Source organism: Zosterops lateralis (assembly GCF_965231275.1).
Source record: "Zosterops lateralis genome assembly, chromosome: 18".
Taxonomy (NCBI): Eukaryota; Metazoa; Chordata; class Aves; order Passeriformes; family Zosteropidae; genus Zosterops; species Zosterops lateralis.
Genome location: NC_139778.1, coordinates 11481905 through 11495331, shown reverse-complemented (window position 1 = coordinate 11495331; position 13427 = coordinate 11481905). Strand labels below are relative to the sequence as shown.

The window sequence follows — 13427 nt, the reverse complement described above, 5'->3', positions numbered from 1 at the left end:
AGGGTCACAGCTGGTTCTCGGTGCTCTCAGAGGGCTCTGACTGTCCCTGACTGTCCCTGACTGTCCCTGACTGTCGCTGTGCTCTCCCGCAGCCCCACCTGGCCGTCGGCAGCAATGATTTCTACATCTCGGTGTACTCGGTGGAGAAGAGGATCAGATGACGGCGCCCGGGGCCAGGGCTCCTGTACATAGAGAAATCATCGACTTGAATGTTTCGTGTTGGCTGCTGCTGCACCCCCATAACTTGAACATTTTTGGCTACTGATGGGTTTGACGAGGGGAAGAGACAATCTCCTGGTTTTTTTTTGTTTTGTTTTGTTTTTGTTTTCCAGCTACATCCTCTAAAAGCTACAGAAAAGGAACATTTATTTTTGTTTCCAGTGGTTGGCTTCTCTGTCAGAAACACGGCGTGGAAGGACTTGGATGAGGCAACGCCCTTGAGAAGGGTCTTGTTTTAGTCTTTGCTGGAGTGTGGGTTCTTCAAGGACAGTCAGGACTCACCTACAGCTCCACGGGACCCTCCAGCTGCTGCCAACCCTGTGCCAAACCCCATTCCTGGGACAGGGCAGCTCCACCCCAGCATGGGATGTTCCTGCCAGGGAGGCAGGGCAGCATCTCCTCTGCATGAACCTCCTCCTCCTCCCTCCCTGCAGAGCCCTCCCCTCTGGACTCAAGGACAGACAGGACCTGGTGGCCTGGGCAGGCTGGGATCCTGCAGGAAGGGGCTCAGGGAGACGACAAGGACAGGGCAGGACGTCCCACACCTTAAAGCTGCACCTGAGGACGACGAGGAAAGAGAGAGAACGAAGATCTCCAACATCTCAGTGAGCCTGGAGCGAGTCACTGGTGTTGTCACCACGTTCCCCCCAAGCCCACAGGGAGCTGGGGGCACCTCAGGCACTGCCCCTTGTGCTGTCCCTGTCCCTGTGCCACAGGAGGGCTCATCCTGGGCTCCCCAAGGCTGCTGAGGGCAGGATTTGGGCTGCACACCTGCCTGGGGCTCACCTGCCCCTCTGGAACCAGGTATGGAAACACCTGGGCACTGAGGAGGAGGAGGAGGAGGAGGAGGAGGAAGGCAGCAGTCACTGCTCTGAGCAAAGCACCCTCATCCCAGCTGTCCTGGCAAACTCTGCTCCATCTCCCACACCTTCCACCTCTGGATAATGAATGTTTTGTCCCTTGGGATCCGGGATGGGGATGGGGGTGGGAAGGGAGAGCACAGCCCAGGGACAGGTTTCCTTCCAGAGGTGCAGAACTGGCCAGGAATTCCCAGTGTTCAGGGGAATGCAGTGAGGGAAAGGCTCAGAACTCGGGAATGCAGTGAGATAAAGGCTCAGAAGCCTCTGTCAGGGGGAATGCAGTGAGATAAAGGCTCAGAACCCTCTGTCAGAGGAGAATGCAGTGAGGGAAGGGCTCAGAACTCGGGAATGCAGTGAGATAAAGGCTCAGAACCCTCTGTCAGAGGAGAATGCAGTGAGATAAAGGCTCAGAACTCGGGAATGCAGTGAGATAAAGGCTCAGAAGCCTCTGTCAGGGGGAATGCAGTGAGATAAAGGCTCAGAACCCTCTGTCAGAGGAGAATGCAGTGAGGGAAGGGCTCAGAACTCGGGAATGCAGTGAGATAAAGGCTCAGAACCCTCTGTCAGAGGAGAATGCAGTGAGATAAAGGCTCAGAACTCGGGAATGCAGTGAGATAAAGGCTCAGAACTCGGGAATGCAGTGAGGGGAGGGCTCAGAACTCGGGAATGCAGTGAGGGAAAGACTCAGAACCCTCTGTCCCTGTGCTGCTGGTGGCTGCTCCCTGGCCCTGCTGCTGCTGCCCCTGGCAGTGTCTGTGTGTGCTGAGGCCACCCCAAGGTGCCACAGGACTCTGTTTTTTGGGGAGAGGTCCCCAACCCACCGATATTGGGTGTCCCCAAGCACCATCCCCCTGTCAGGGAGGCCTCAGGCCACATCCCAGGATAATGAATCAAAGGCTTTAAACTTTAAAAAATAAAAACTACCTAAAAATCCACTTGTAAGTTACCCAAAGTTAATTATGGTCTAACAGAGCTGTGCCTCTTCCCAACCCACTCCCGGGCTGTCCATGGGAGTGGAGCCAGAGTTTGGGATTTCAATAACCCCTTTAACATTCACAGCTTCGAAAACAAGAGATTTTTTAACTCGTATCAGTGTATTTGTGAAAGGAACAGGACATTCCTGGCGTGGTGGGAGCCCCTGCTCCTGCCCAGCTGCTCCTGCCAGGCTCCAGTGCAGCCAATTTAAGGAATTTTAAGGAATTGGGGCTGTTGGGCTTTTACCTGAGGCAGAGATTCAATCATGGGATCACAGAGTTTAAACCAAGGATCTGGAGAGCGTCCTACCTTAAAAGTTCACTTATCTCTATTTATTTTACAAAAATAAAGTTTAAGAAAAAAATAAAATATATATAAAACCCCCCCACACACACACGATTGTAATGTGAGAGTAAAAATGATTACAGACAAATAAATGGTTAATAAAAAATAAATACAGAAACACTCCCTGGTGTGAGGATCTTTCTGTGGGGCTGGGGGCAGGAAGGAAGGACCCAGGTGGGATTTGGGGTGCTCTGGGTCTGGCTGGTGACAGATTTGTGTCCCAGCCCCAGTGGAGCAGCAGGAATATCACAATCCCAGGGTGCAGAACCTGCTCTGGAGCTCTGGCTGCAGAGGGATGAGCTGGCTTTGGAGAAATGGATGCTGGCAGTGCTGGGGAAGGGTTGGGCGTGATGGGGTCAGGGCTTTTCCACCCTGAACAATCCCATGGCTCTGTGAATGAATCAGTGTTGTCCCTGTAGCCCCCAAGCCCTACAGCCTCCCTCCCACACCCCCCATTCCCTGTATCCCACTCCCTGTATTATCCCCATTCTTATATTATTATTGCCATTCCCAATATTATTATTGCCATTCCTGATACTATTATCCCCATTCCCAATATTATTATCCCAATTCCCAGTTATTCCCATTTCTGATATTATAATCCCTATTCTCGATATTATTATTCCTATTCCCGGTATTATTATCCCCATTCCCGATATGATTATCCCCATTCCCTATTTATTCTCATTCCTGGTATTATTATCCTCATTCCCGATATTATTATCCCCGTTCTCGATATTATTATTCCTGTTCCCGGTATTATTACCCACATTCCCTATTTATCCCCATTCCCGGTATAATTATCCCCATTCTCTATTTATCCCCATTCCCGTTACTATTATCCCCATTCCCTATATATTCCCATTCCCGGTATAATTATTATCCCCATTCCCTATTTATCCCCATTCCCGCTACTATTATCCCCATTCCCGATATTATTATATTATTATTATCCCCATTCCTGTCCCCAGCGCGCCCCCCAGCGGCGCGTTCTCGCCTGTGCCGCGTTCTCCGCGCGTTGTGCGGGGCCGGGCCCCTCGCGGCCGCCGTCGGGGGCGGGCCGGGCCGGGCCGGGCCGGGCAGGAGCGGCCATGGGGAACCTGTTCGGGCGGAAACGGCGGAGCCGCGTCACGGAGCAGGACCGGGCCGTGCTGGTGAGGGGGGAATCACCGGGGGGACGGACCGGGCCTGCCCGGGCTGCCCGTGGGGTTTGCCGGGTCCTTGTGGCCATGGAGGAGCTGGGCCGGGGCTGAGCGGCCCCGGTGCCGTCGGTGACAGGGCGGGGAGGGACCGGGCGGGGCAGCGGAGCTGGGACTGTCAGGGCTGAGTTGTGACCCCTGTCCTCCCCTCTGTCCGTCCCTCTGTCCGTCCGCCCCTCACGCCCCGTGTCTCCCCCGCAGACCCTGAAGCAGCAGCGGGACAAGCTCCGGCAGTACCAGAAGCGGCTGAGCCTGGGGCTGGAGCGGGAGCGGGCCCTGGCCCGGCAGCTGCTCCGGGACGGCAAAAAAGAGTGAGGGGAAGGGGCTGGGCCGGGCGGGGGGCGGTGCCGGCACCTCGGGGTGTCACCGGCACGGAAACACCGCTGGGCTGTGGGAGTCACAGTCCTGGAATGGGCTGGGAGAGACCTTGAAGTTTATTCCCATTCCATACCCCAGCCATGGGCAGGGGCACCTCCCACTGTCCCAGGCTGCTCCAAGCCCTGGAGCCACTGCCGGGGATCAGGGGCAGCCACAGCTCTGGGTAACCTCTGCCAGGGCCTCCCCACCCTCCCAGGACAGGATTTATTCCCAATATCTTTATTCCCAATATATTTATTCCCAATATATTTATTCTCAATATATTTATTCCCAGTCTGCTCCTCCTTGCTCCTCACAGGAGCAGGTCTGAGTTGCCAGTCCCCTCCTTTTAGCAAAGCACAGAACAAATGTGGCTTTGGTGAGTTCCTTTAGGTTTCAGCTGCTTCATCCCTGCTGTGTTTCCCTCCCTCAGGAAGGCCCTGCTCCTGCTGAAGAAGAAACGGTACCAGGAGCAGCTTCTGGATAAAACAGAGAACCAGATCAGCAACCTGGAGCGGATGGTGAGCCTGGCCCTGGGGTGGGGCTGCATCCCCTGGAATTCCATCCCAGCTGGCAGGTCCTGGCAGGTGCTCAGCCCTCTGTCCAAGGGCAAATGTCTCTAAAATTGTGCTTGTGCCACGATTTTCCCTGGAGACACAGAGTGATGTGTTTGGAATCTGCAGGTTCCCTGTTAAATTGGTGGTTTGGAGATTGCTGAAATGTTACTCACAGAGGGGATGGCTGCTGCACTGGGGCCTTGTGGGCTTGTCTCAGCCCTGTTGTTTCAGAACTGGATGTGTTTGGGTTTGGGGAGGTCTCAGCTGGAAAAGCTGGTGAAATCACTTCGAGGGCTGTCGGACCTGCTCAGCTTTTGCTGTGGATGTTTCCTGCTGCTGGTGCCACTGACAGCACAGAAAGGGCTCCACTGATTCCTCCCTGCAGCCTCTCTGGTGGTCCTGTGTCTGCCTAATAATGGCAATCATGGAATTACTGAGGTGGGAAGAGCCCTCTGAGCCCAGTCACTGCCAGGGCCACCACTGTCCCCAACTGCCACATCCCCATATCTGTTAAATCCCTTCAGGATTCACTGGACAGCCTGTGCCACTGCCTGGCCAAAGTGTGACAAGCTCTTCCCTTTCTCCTTCCCACCCCAGGTCCAGGACATTGAATTCACCCAGATTGAAATGAAGGTCATCGAGGGCCTGAAAATTGGCAACGAGTGTCTGAACAAAATGCACCAGGTACTTGTGGTGGGGAGTTCAGGGGGGCCTGCCTGGAGCTGCCTCCCTGCAGACCCTCCCACAGCTGCATTCTGGCTCTGCCCTTCAGGTTATGTCCATAGAGGAAGTGGAAAGGATCATAGGAGAAACCCAGGATGCTGTGGAGTACCAGAGGGTGAGCACAGGAGGGGCTGGGACAGCTCTGCTCTGCACAGGGCAGGGATGGGTGTTGTATCCAAGAGCCACCAGGCTGGGGATGTGATGCCCTGCCCTCTCTCCCACAGCAAATAGACGAGCTCCTGGCTGGCAGCCTGACTGAGGAGGATGAAGATGCCATTCTAGAAGAATTAAATGCTATTACTCAGGTAGGGGTTGGTGTTTTTGTAATTAAAATCCACATTTTTAGGAAGCTGTTTTTCATAGTGGTTAAAATACCTTTTTCCTACTGTCAGAGCTCAGTCTGGGGGGAAATGTGGGACACTGCCACCCCACAGCTGTGGTCTGTGACATGTGTGACATGTTGTGTTTAATGTCCTTGCAGGAACAGTTGGAGCTTCCAGAAGTCCCTTCGGAGCCGCTCCCGGAGAAGATCCCAGGTATGTTCTCCTTGCCCAGCTCTGGCTCCTCGTGCTCCTGTCCCCTGCAGGGGTCTGAGACCTTCTCCCAGTGTGAGTGTCTGGGGAAATGGGAAGGAGCAGCAGCTCCTGGAGAGGGGCAGGCCCAGCTGAGCCCTCCAGAGCTCCAGGAGGATCCACGGCTCCACTCTCTGTTCCATCTGGTCGTTCCCTTGGGGAGCAGATGTGGCATCTGCTGTCCTTGCCACATCCTGTACCTGCTCTGGGGCAGCCTCCTGCCCTGAAACACCTCATTCCATGGGGAGGCTCCATAAGGAATTCCTTCCTTGCCTGGGCCAGGCAAGGCTTCCTCCCACAGCCCCGGGCTGGTCACGGCGCAGGGACTGTATTTTGTGGCTGTTGGATTCACCCTGCACAACACTGGATTTCCCCGAGGCTTGGGATGACTTGGAGCTCTTCCCACCTCACTTTCCAGTGATTTGGAACCAGCTGGATGAGGATCACAGTTGCAGGATTGTCAGAGCAGGAGCTCCACACAGCTGATGGTCCCCGAGTGTTCCCGAGCGATCCGAAGCCTCAGTGGATGGATTTGTGTGGGGATGGAGCTGGGAAGTGGCAGAGCTCACTGAGAAGGTGACCAAACAGGCCCTGGTGGCCCTGCCTGGCAAGGAAGGAGCCCACTGGGGTTCATCAGGTGTCTGTGCTGAGGAACTGAAAACTCAAACTGGTGAAGACTCTTCTCCTGGAACAGCAGAGCCCTGAGCTGTGAGCCACAGGAGCTGGACCTCCCTGCCTGTGCAAAGAGGAGCTGGAAGAAGCCATTTCCCTGTGTGGAATCTGCCCAGGAGCAATGTGGGCTGTGGGGAGCTGGGCTGGTTTCCTTGGAGCTTGTTTACTCCTAAACAGGGCTCAGATGTCAGCGCTGAGGCCAAACAAAACACGGCCCAGGGGTGTTGGATCCCAGGGCTGAGGGCAGAGCTGGCCCTGCTCCTCCTGCCCAGGATCTGTCCCTGGGCTGGGCGTGTTCTGCAAGTCTGTAATTCTCCAGTGCTGTAAAAAAGGGCCATTTCCACATGGGAATGTGGGATTATTTAACCAATTTCTCTCAGTTCAGGTGCTGTGCAGGCATTTGCTGCCCTGCAGAGTGGACTCAGAGCCCTGGCTCCTCCTCAGGAGATGGCTGCAGGATATTTGCATTCCCTGATTCTGTAACAAGTTTCTTTTCCTTCCACAGAAGTGTCACCCATCAAGAACAGGCCAAAGGCAGAGCTGGTGGCAGCATCTTAACTCCCAGTGCTGGGGATTCCCCCACGAAACTTTCACCCTGGACAGTTTGCCCTCCCAGTGTGTGCTGGGAGCAGGCAATGCCTTGGCAGCATCCCAGCTGTGCTGGGTGGATTGTGGAGCAGCATTCCCTGCACAGGGTGGGGAACCTCAGCTGATTATCGCTCTTGTATCAAGATTATTTTCTAGTGCTTTCTTTTTTTTGTAACTTAAATTCCAAACTCACTCAGCTGCGCTGTCTCGGGATTAAACAGCAACTCTAAAATCATCCAAAGCCAAATTTTTCTCTGTAGGTTTGATTCTGGTGGTCAGCCTGCCTTTGCTGTGGCCAAACCCCAGGAGAGCCCACGCTCAGAGTGACAGTGGCTGTGCTGGGCAGGGGCTGGGTGAGCAGGACTCTGCTGTCCCTCCTCTCTCCTGGTTCATGTCCCTGTCCTGCTGCACCTTGGGCACTGCAGGAACCCTCAGCTCCCACACGTTGAGCTCTGGGCTGGGCTCAGAACCAGCAGAACCAGCCCCAGGGGGTTTGATTTGGGCCAGGCTCAGCCTGGGAGCTCAGCCCTGCTCCTGATGTGGCCAGGCAGAGTCTGATGTGCTGTGAGCCCTGGGCACAGCTCTGGAGCCCTGTGAGCTGAGCAGAAATCACCTGCAGTGCCAGCAAGGAGCTCCTGCCCGTGTTAAGAGCCAGGATTCCTCCTCGTGGGCTCTGCTCCAGCATCAGAGTTCACCTGTGGCAGGATGGACTGATGGACACAGGACTCTGCCCCAGCTGCTCCCACCGGACATTTCCTCGGGGGCTCAGACACCACACCGGACACGGGGCCTGGAGCTCAGAAATCACCACTCCAAAGGGCTCTGGGGGCAGCTGGAGGGAGCCCCAGCCTCTCTGAGGACTCACTGGGATGCTGAAGGGTCTGGAACTCTGCCTGGGCAGGCAGGTGGTGGCAGATTTGGCTGCTCTTGGAATGAACTCACCTGTCGGCTTGCAGATGCTCTTCAGGACACTGCAGATCTTTGTTTATTATGTTCTTGAAGCCACAACCCTTATTCTGCATTTCTGTGACAGAAGGACCAGAGGGTCCTTGGAGACTTTGTGGGGCAGTCGTTGGGGTTGTGGGATCTGGTGCTAGACAAAAAGTGATCCCAGGGACTGGGATTCTCCCCAACAGCAGCTCTGGGGGGAGTCGTGCCCTCTGTGTCCTCCCTGTTGTGTTCCAAAGACTGGCCAGGGCCTCCTCATCCTCCTGGCGTGTCCCCAAGGCAGTGAGTGCCTTGGAGCCTCCCCATTTCCACTCCTGACTAATGTTCCACAGTCCCTGGCCCTGTGTGTGACACCAGCACAGTCATGGCAAAGCAGCTGCTGCCCCTGGGGCTGCCTGGGGCACTGGTGATCTCAGGGCTGTCTCTGGTCACTCCAGCTGCTGTTGGGACAGGCAGCTCCTGCTCCCAGCCCTCCCAGGGCCCGGCTTCTCTCTGCTCTGCTCTGCTGGTTCATTCTCTTCTCTCTGCTCAGTCCCGGCCGTGCTGCAACGCAGCCGGTTCCCACCAGAGAGAGCCTTGGACTCAGCAGTGCTGTGCCGGCAGGAGCATTTCTGGGCTGTGCTTTTCCTTCAGGCCTCCCCAGCCCGGATGCTGGGCTGGTTAATGTGCCCCTGATTCATCTGCATTGACGGGAGGGGCTCAGGGCACTCCCAGGACGGTCTGGAATGGGATCTGTCCTGGGAGAGCAGCTCCACTGCTGCTGCTTGGGGAAAACCCTGTTCCCTAGGATTGGCATCGCCCCGGGAGAGGATGAGGAGGGTGTGCTGCGGTCCCTCTGCTCCCCTTTTCTTCCTGATAAACGTCCTGGCAGCAGGAGAGAGGAACCAGCCCCTCCCCAGGGTCCTGGTGGCTGCGTGGGGCTGGTGCTGAAGGGGTTAATGCAGCTCCTTCCAGTCCTTGGCCATTTACTGATCCAACAGGAAAACTGGGGGCAGCTTGGCCGCAGCTTCCTCTGCCCCAACAGCCCTGTGGGTCTCCTTGGGAGGGAGGCCGGGAGTGGGCTGTGACCTCTGTCTGTGCTGTGACAATAAGGACAATAAACTGGCTCCAGTGGCTCCACCGACTCCTCTTCCAGCCTCGTGTTTGCACACAGGGAGTGTTTTGGGTGAGCAGGAGTTTGCCTTCCCTCCTCCCTGCTCCTGGGACAGATGTGGGCAGGGAATTTCAGAGCAGGCTCCGTGTGTGTGTGACACAAACTCCTGTTTGCCTGGATGTCCCAGGAGGTGACAGTGCTGGGGCAGGCCCTGAACCAGGGATGGCTGATTTTTGACAGTCTCTGCCACTGCCCTCCCCTCCTTGGGTTTACAGCGAGGCCAAATGAGGGGATTGGTGAGAATTGCGCTGGAATTGTCAAACTGATCCAGAGCCACTCCGTGCCCAGGCTCAGGGCTGGCATGGACCTGTGGTCCCTCCTGAGGGCCCACCCTGTCCTGTCCCATTTTACCTCCCTCTGTAGGACTTTGTCCTTCCATCCCCACGGCCTTGTCCTGCCCCAGGCAGCACCGAGCCCTGTGTGTGACTGTCCCCAGCCTGGAACGGGCACAGGGACTGGGGACACCCCAGTGCAGGGTGAGGCCCCACCTGGGATGTCCCTGAGCCTCTGGCTGTGCCTGGACAGCAGCTGCTCCCTCTTTCCTCTGGATTTACATCTCTGGCCCTGGGAAAGCAGCTGTGCCGAGTTTGGAGTGTTTAATTAACACTCCCCGTGCCCCTCAGCTGTGGCAGCGGGGTGGGAGAGGAGCCAGCTCCCCCCGGGAGGGCTGCACACAGAGCTCTTCCAGCTGTGTTTGGGTTGGCCAGATGTTGAGCGAGGGGAGTGAGGAGGAGGCAGCGCTGCTCGTTGTTAATTAAACCCTGGAGAGAAGGAACAAACCTCACGCTCCTGCCTGGGCTGCCCCCGCAGAGCTCAGAGCCCTCCCTGGAGCCCTGGCACGGCCCTGGCCCCTCTCCTGAGGCTCTGGGGGAGCCCACGGTGCAGGCACAGCCCTGTGACAGGGACAGGAATTCACCATTCCCTGGATGTCTGTGCCATCACCAGCTCCGTGCCCTTTAACGTGCCTGGTGTGGCAATGTGGGGTCCCAGCCCCACGCAGGGGAAAAGGGGGAACGAGGAGCTCTGCTGGGAGATTTTACTGCCCATCCCCTCCTCCCCCCACAGGGACAATCCCTGTTCCATGGGGACACTGCCCCATCCCATGGGATCTCAGAGCAATGTGTGAGCCTGGGGGTTCCAGCCAGAGTTATGCAAGCAGCAGTGCCTTTAAATAGACTATTCCCTGGTGTCCAGGAGGCAGCTGGGCCCTCCCAGGCCCCCCAGCCCAGCTGACAGGAGCTGCTTTGGGGCAAAGGCCGGGAGCTTCCTCCCCTCCTCTGCAGCCTCAGCCCTGGGCTCGGAGGGAATTGTGTAACGAGCCCCGGCAGTTTCTATGCCAACACAGCTGGATGGCAGCTCTGCCGGGGAGGGGGGACTGCCAGCCCGCCCCAAACAGCTGCAGGGACCCCAAACAGCTGTAGGGCCCCCAAACAGCTGCAGAGCCCCCAAACAGCTGTAGGGCCCCCAAACAGCTGCAGGGACCCCAAACAGCTGTGGAGCCCCCAAAGAGCTGTAGGGACCCCAAACAGCTGCCAGCCCACCCCAAACAGCTGCGGGGCCCCCAAACAGCTGCAGGGCCCCCAAACAGCTGCACGCCCACCCCAAACAGCTGCAGGACCCCCAAACAGCTGCGGGGCCCCCAAACAGCTGTAGGGCCCCCAAACAGCTGTACAGCCCCCAAACAGCTGCCGGGCCCCCAAACAGCTGTGGAGCCCCCAAAGAGCTGTAGGGACCCCAAACAGCTGCAGGGCCCCCAAACAGCTGCCGGGCCCCCAAACAGCTGTAGGGACCCCAAACAGCTGTACAGCCCCCAAACAGCTGCACCCCCTGATTCACTGTCGTGCTCTGCTGCCTCCGATGTTTCCTGGAACACCCCTGGAAAAACAAAACCGAGCTGAGAACTCAGAGGTGTGGGATACATGGGTGTCTCCTCCGGGTCCTGCTGCTTTTTGGCATGAGAGGCTCCCCCTGTCCCCCTCAGGTGCCACCCCAGGGGATGAACTCACAGTGTCCCTTGTCCCCCACCCTCCCTGGCAAACCCCAACTCAGGACCAGGCACAGTTTGGGGAGGATCTTTCATCTTCCTCCTCCTCTTCATTATCCACACCCTGAGCTTGCCCTGCCCTGTGTGGGGGTCCCACACTTGGGGGCACCACTGGGGTGCCTCATTCTGCACCCAAACCCCACAGTGCCACCCCCCCATCCCCACTGCCCACTCAGACCCACCAGGAACCAACAACCCCCAGCTCCTTCCCTTTCCCTCCGCCGTATTTTCAGTGTATTTTCAGTGCCCTGGTGTCACGCTGAGTCACCAGCAGAGCAATAGGAGAGGCTTTGGCAGGGAACAAACCCAAGTTTTGATAGTTGGACTGTGAGAAAAAAAAAAAAAGAAATAAAAAAAAAGAAATCAGCGCAATTTCCTAATTAGAGGCAGGCCGGGAACAAAGCGGGTCTGTGGGAGCAGGGCCGGGAATGTGACCTCTGCTGGCTCCTGGTGCCAGACGGGACCTGCCGGTGCTTGGCAGGGCTGAAATGCCTCAGCAGGAGCCGCTCTGACGTGGGAGCCCCAATTCCTCCCCTGGGGGACACAGAGCCCACGGCCGGTGGGTGGGAGGAGCGCTGGGAGGTGGCACTTGTGGCAGTTGTCGCCGTGTCACCGCTTTTGCTGTCCCAAAGGGCCCCGGCTGCCTTGCCCTGCTCTGGAATGCGGCTCCTCAAGTCCTGGGTGAAGCCCTGGCCACGCCGGGTGTCCCCGAGGGCCGGAGCTGCCGCGTGATGGGTGTCCCCAACCCCTGTCCCCAGCTTGTGTCCCCAATTGTGTCCCCAGCCCGTGTTCCCCCGCCTGTATCCCCTGCCCATGTCCCCAGCTGTGTCCCCAGCCTTTGTCCCCAGCTGGTGTTTGTCCCCAGCCTGTCCCCTGCCTGTGTCCTCAGCCTGTGTGCGTCCCCAGTTTGTGTCCCCAGCCTGTCCCCAGCCTGTCCCCTGCCTGTGTCCTCAGCCTGTATGTGTCCCCAGTTTGTGTCCCCAGCCTGCCCCCAGCTGTGTCCCCAGTCGGTGTCCCCAACCTCTATCCCCACCCCATGTCCCCCAGTGTCCCCAGCCCGTGTCCCCCAGTGTCCCCAGCCCATGTCCCCAGCCCGTGTCCCCAGCCTGTGTCCCCCTGTGTCCCCAACTGTGTCCCCAGCCTGTTCCCCAGCCTCTATCCTCTGCCTGTATCCCCAGCTGTGTCCCCAGCTGTGTCCCCAACCGTGTCCCCAACTGTGTCCCCAGCCCTTGTCCCCAGTTTGTGTCCCCAGCCTGTCCCCAGTCTGTCCCCAGCCGGTGTCCCCAGTGTGTGTCCTCAGCCTGTCCCCAACCTGTATCCCCAGCCTCTGTCCCCAGCCCATGTCCCCAGCCTGTGCCCCCCAGTGTCCCCAGCCTGTGTGTGTCCCCAGCCCGGTGTCCCCAGCCCGTGTCTCCAGCCTCTGTCCCCAGTGTGTGCCCCCAGCTGTGTCCCCAGCCCATGTCCCCAGTCATGTCCCCAGTCATGTCCCCAGCCAGTGTCCCCAACTTGTGTCCCCAGCCCGTGTGTGTCCCCAGCCCTGTCCCCTCCCGTGTCACTCATCACAGCAGGGCCATGCCGGGCTCCAGGCTCATCCCGACGCTCGGTGATTAATTAACGAGGAGGAAACGAGCGGGGCCGTCCCAGGGCCGGGCTGTGACCAGGAGAGATGGGGATGCGGGCGGGGAGGGGGCGGCCTTGGGGCCGGGACAGGAGCTCAACTGGGGAATTGGGCATCGCGTCCTTCAGGCCCAGAATGCAGAGCTTTGCTGCTTTCCCGGGAGCTGGGATGGGCAGCCCCAGGCCCAGAGGTGGGACAGGGAAATGGGGCTGGGACCGGCCAGGAGGGGGGACACGGGCAGGGGATGGCAGCGGGACCTGACCCTGTCCCTTCTGCCACCTCTGTGTCACCGGCTGCTCCTCCCCAGGCCGGGCTGGGCAGGGGGGAGCCCCCAGAGCCCCCCAGAGCCCCCCCAAGAGGGGCCCAGAGCCCCCCAGAGCCCCCCAAGGTGCCCAGAGCCCCCCAGAGACTCCAGAGCCCCCCAAGAAGTGCCCAGAGCCCTCCAGAGCCCCCCAGAGCTCCCCAAGAGGTGCCCAGAGCCCCCCCAGAGCCCCCCAGGAGGTGCCCAGAGCCCCCCAGAGCCCCCCAAGAGGGGCCCAGAGCCCCCCAGAGCCCCCCAGGAGGTGCCCAGAGCCCCCCAGGAGGTGCCCAGAGCCC

General features: G+C 58.3%; 2 protein-coding genes across 5 annotated transcripts in view; both read left to right on the top strand.

Annotated features, from left to right (window-relative positions):
• The window catches only part of RPTOR (regulatory associated protein of MTOR complex 1), a gene marked incomplete at its 5' end in the record, with an annotated part of 98813 nt that extends 96228 nt beyond the window's left edge, over positions 1–2585 (top strand). The window contains 3 exons of one of the 4 annotated variants that reach the window (XR_014591336.1): positions 93–1432; positions 1463–1616; positions 1647–2585. Coding sequence is in view for 1 of the 4 variants with exons in the window: in XM_083874501.1 (XP_083730627.1) it covers positions 93–161 (69 nt within the window). Of the gene's footprint in view, positions 1–92 lie in introns of all 4 variants that reach the window. The other 3 variants (XR_014591337.1, XR_014591338.1, XM_083874501.1) reach the window with 3 other exon arrangements.
• Positions 2586–3459: 874 nt separating this feature from the next.
• Positions 3460–7648, top strand: CHMP6 (charged multivesicular body protein 6). The gene is made up of 8 exons (XM_083874361.1): positions 3460–3553; positions 3800–3909; positions 4389–4476; positions 5110–5196; positions 5285–5350; positions 5460–5540; positions 5717–5771; positions 6985–7648. The coding sequence occupies exons 1-8, from the start codon at positions 3491–3493 to the stop codon at positions 7035–7037; spliced, it is 603 nt and encodes a 200-aa protein (XP_083730487.1). The 5' UTR covers positions 3460–3490; the 3' UTR covers positions 7038–7648.
• The last annotated feature ends 5779 nt before the right edge of the window (positions 7649–13427 follow it).

Bases quoted from the DNA above. Each gene is read 5' to 3' on its own strand.
- CHMP6 (XM_083874361.1), top strand. From the start codon at position 3,491: ATGGGGAACCTGTTCGGGCGGAAACGGCGGAGCCGCGTCACGGAGCAG. The intron at 4,477-5,109 runs GTGAGCCTGGCC...TTCCCACCCCAG, and splicing joins TCAGCAACCTGGAGCGGATG to GTCCAGGACATTGAATTCAC. The intron at 5,197-5,284 runs GTACTTGTGGTG...TCTGCCCTTCAG, and splicing joins GTCTGAACAAAATGCACCAG to GTTATGTCCATAGAGGAAGT.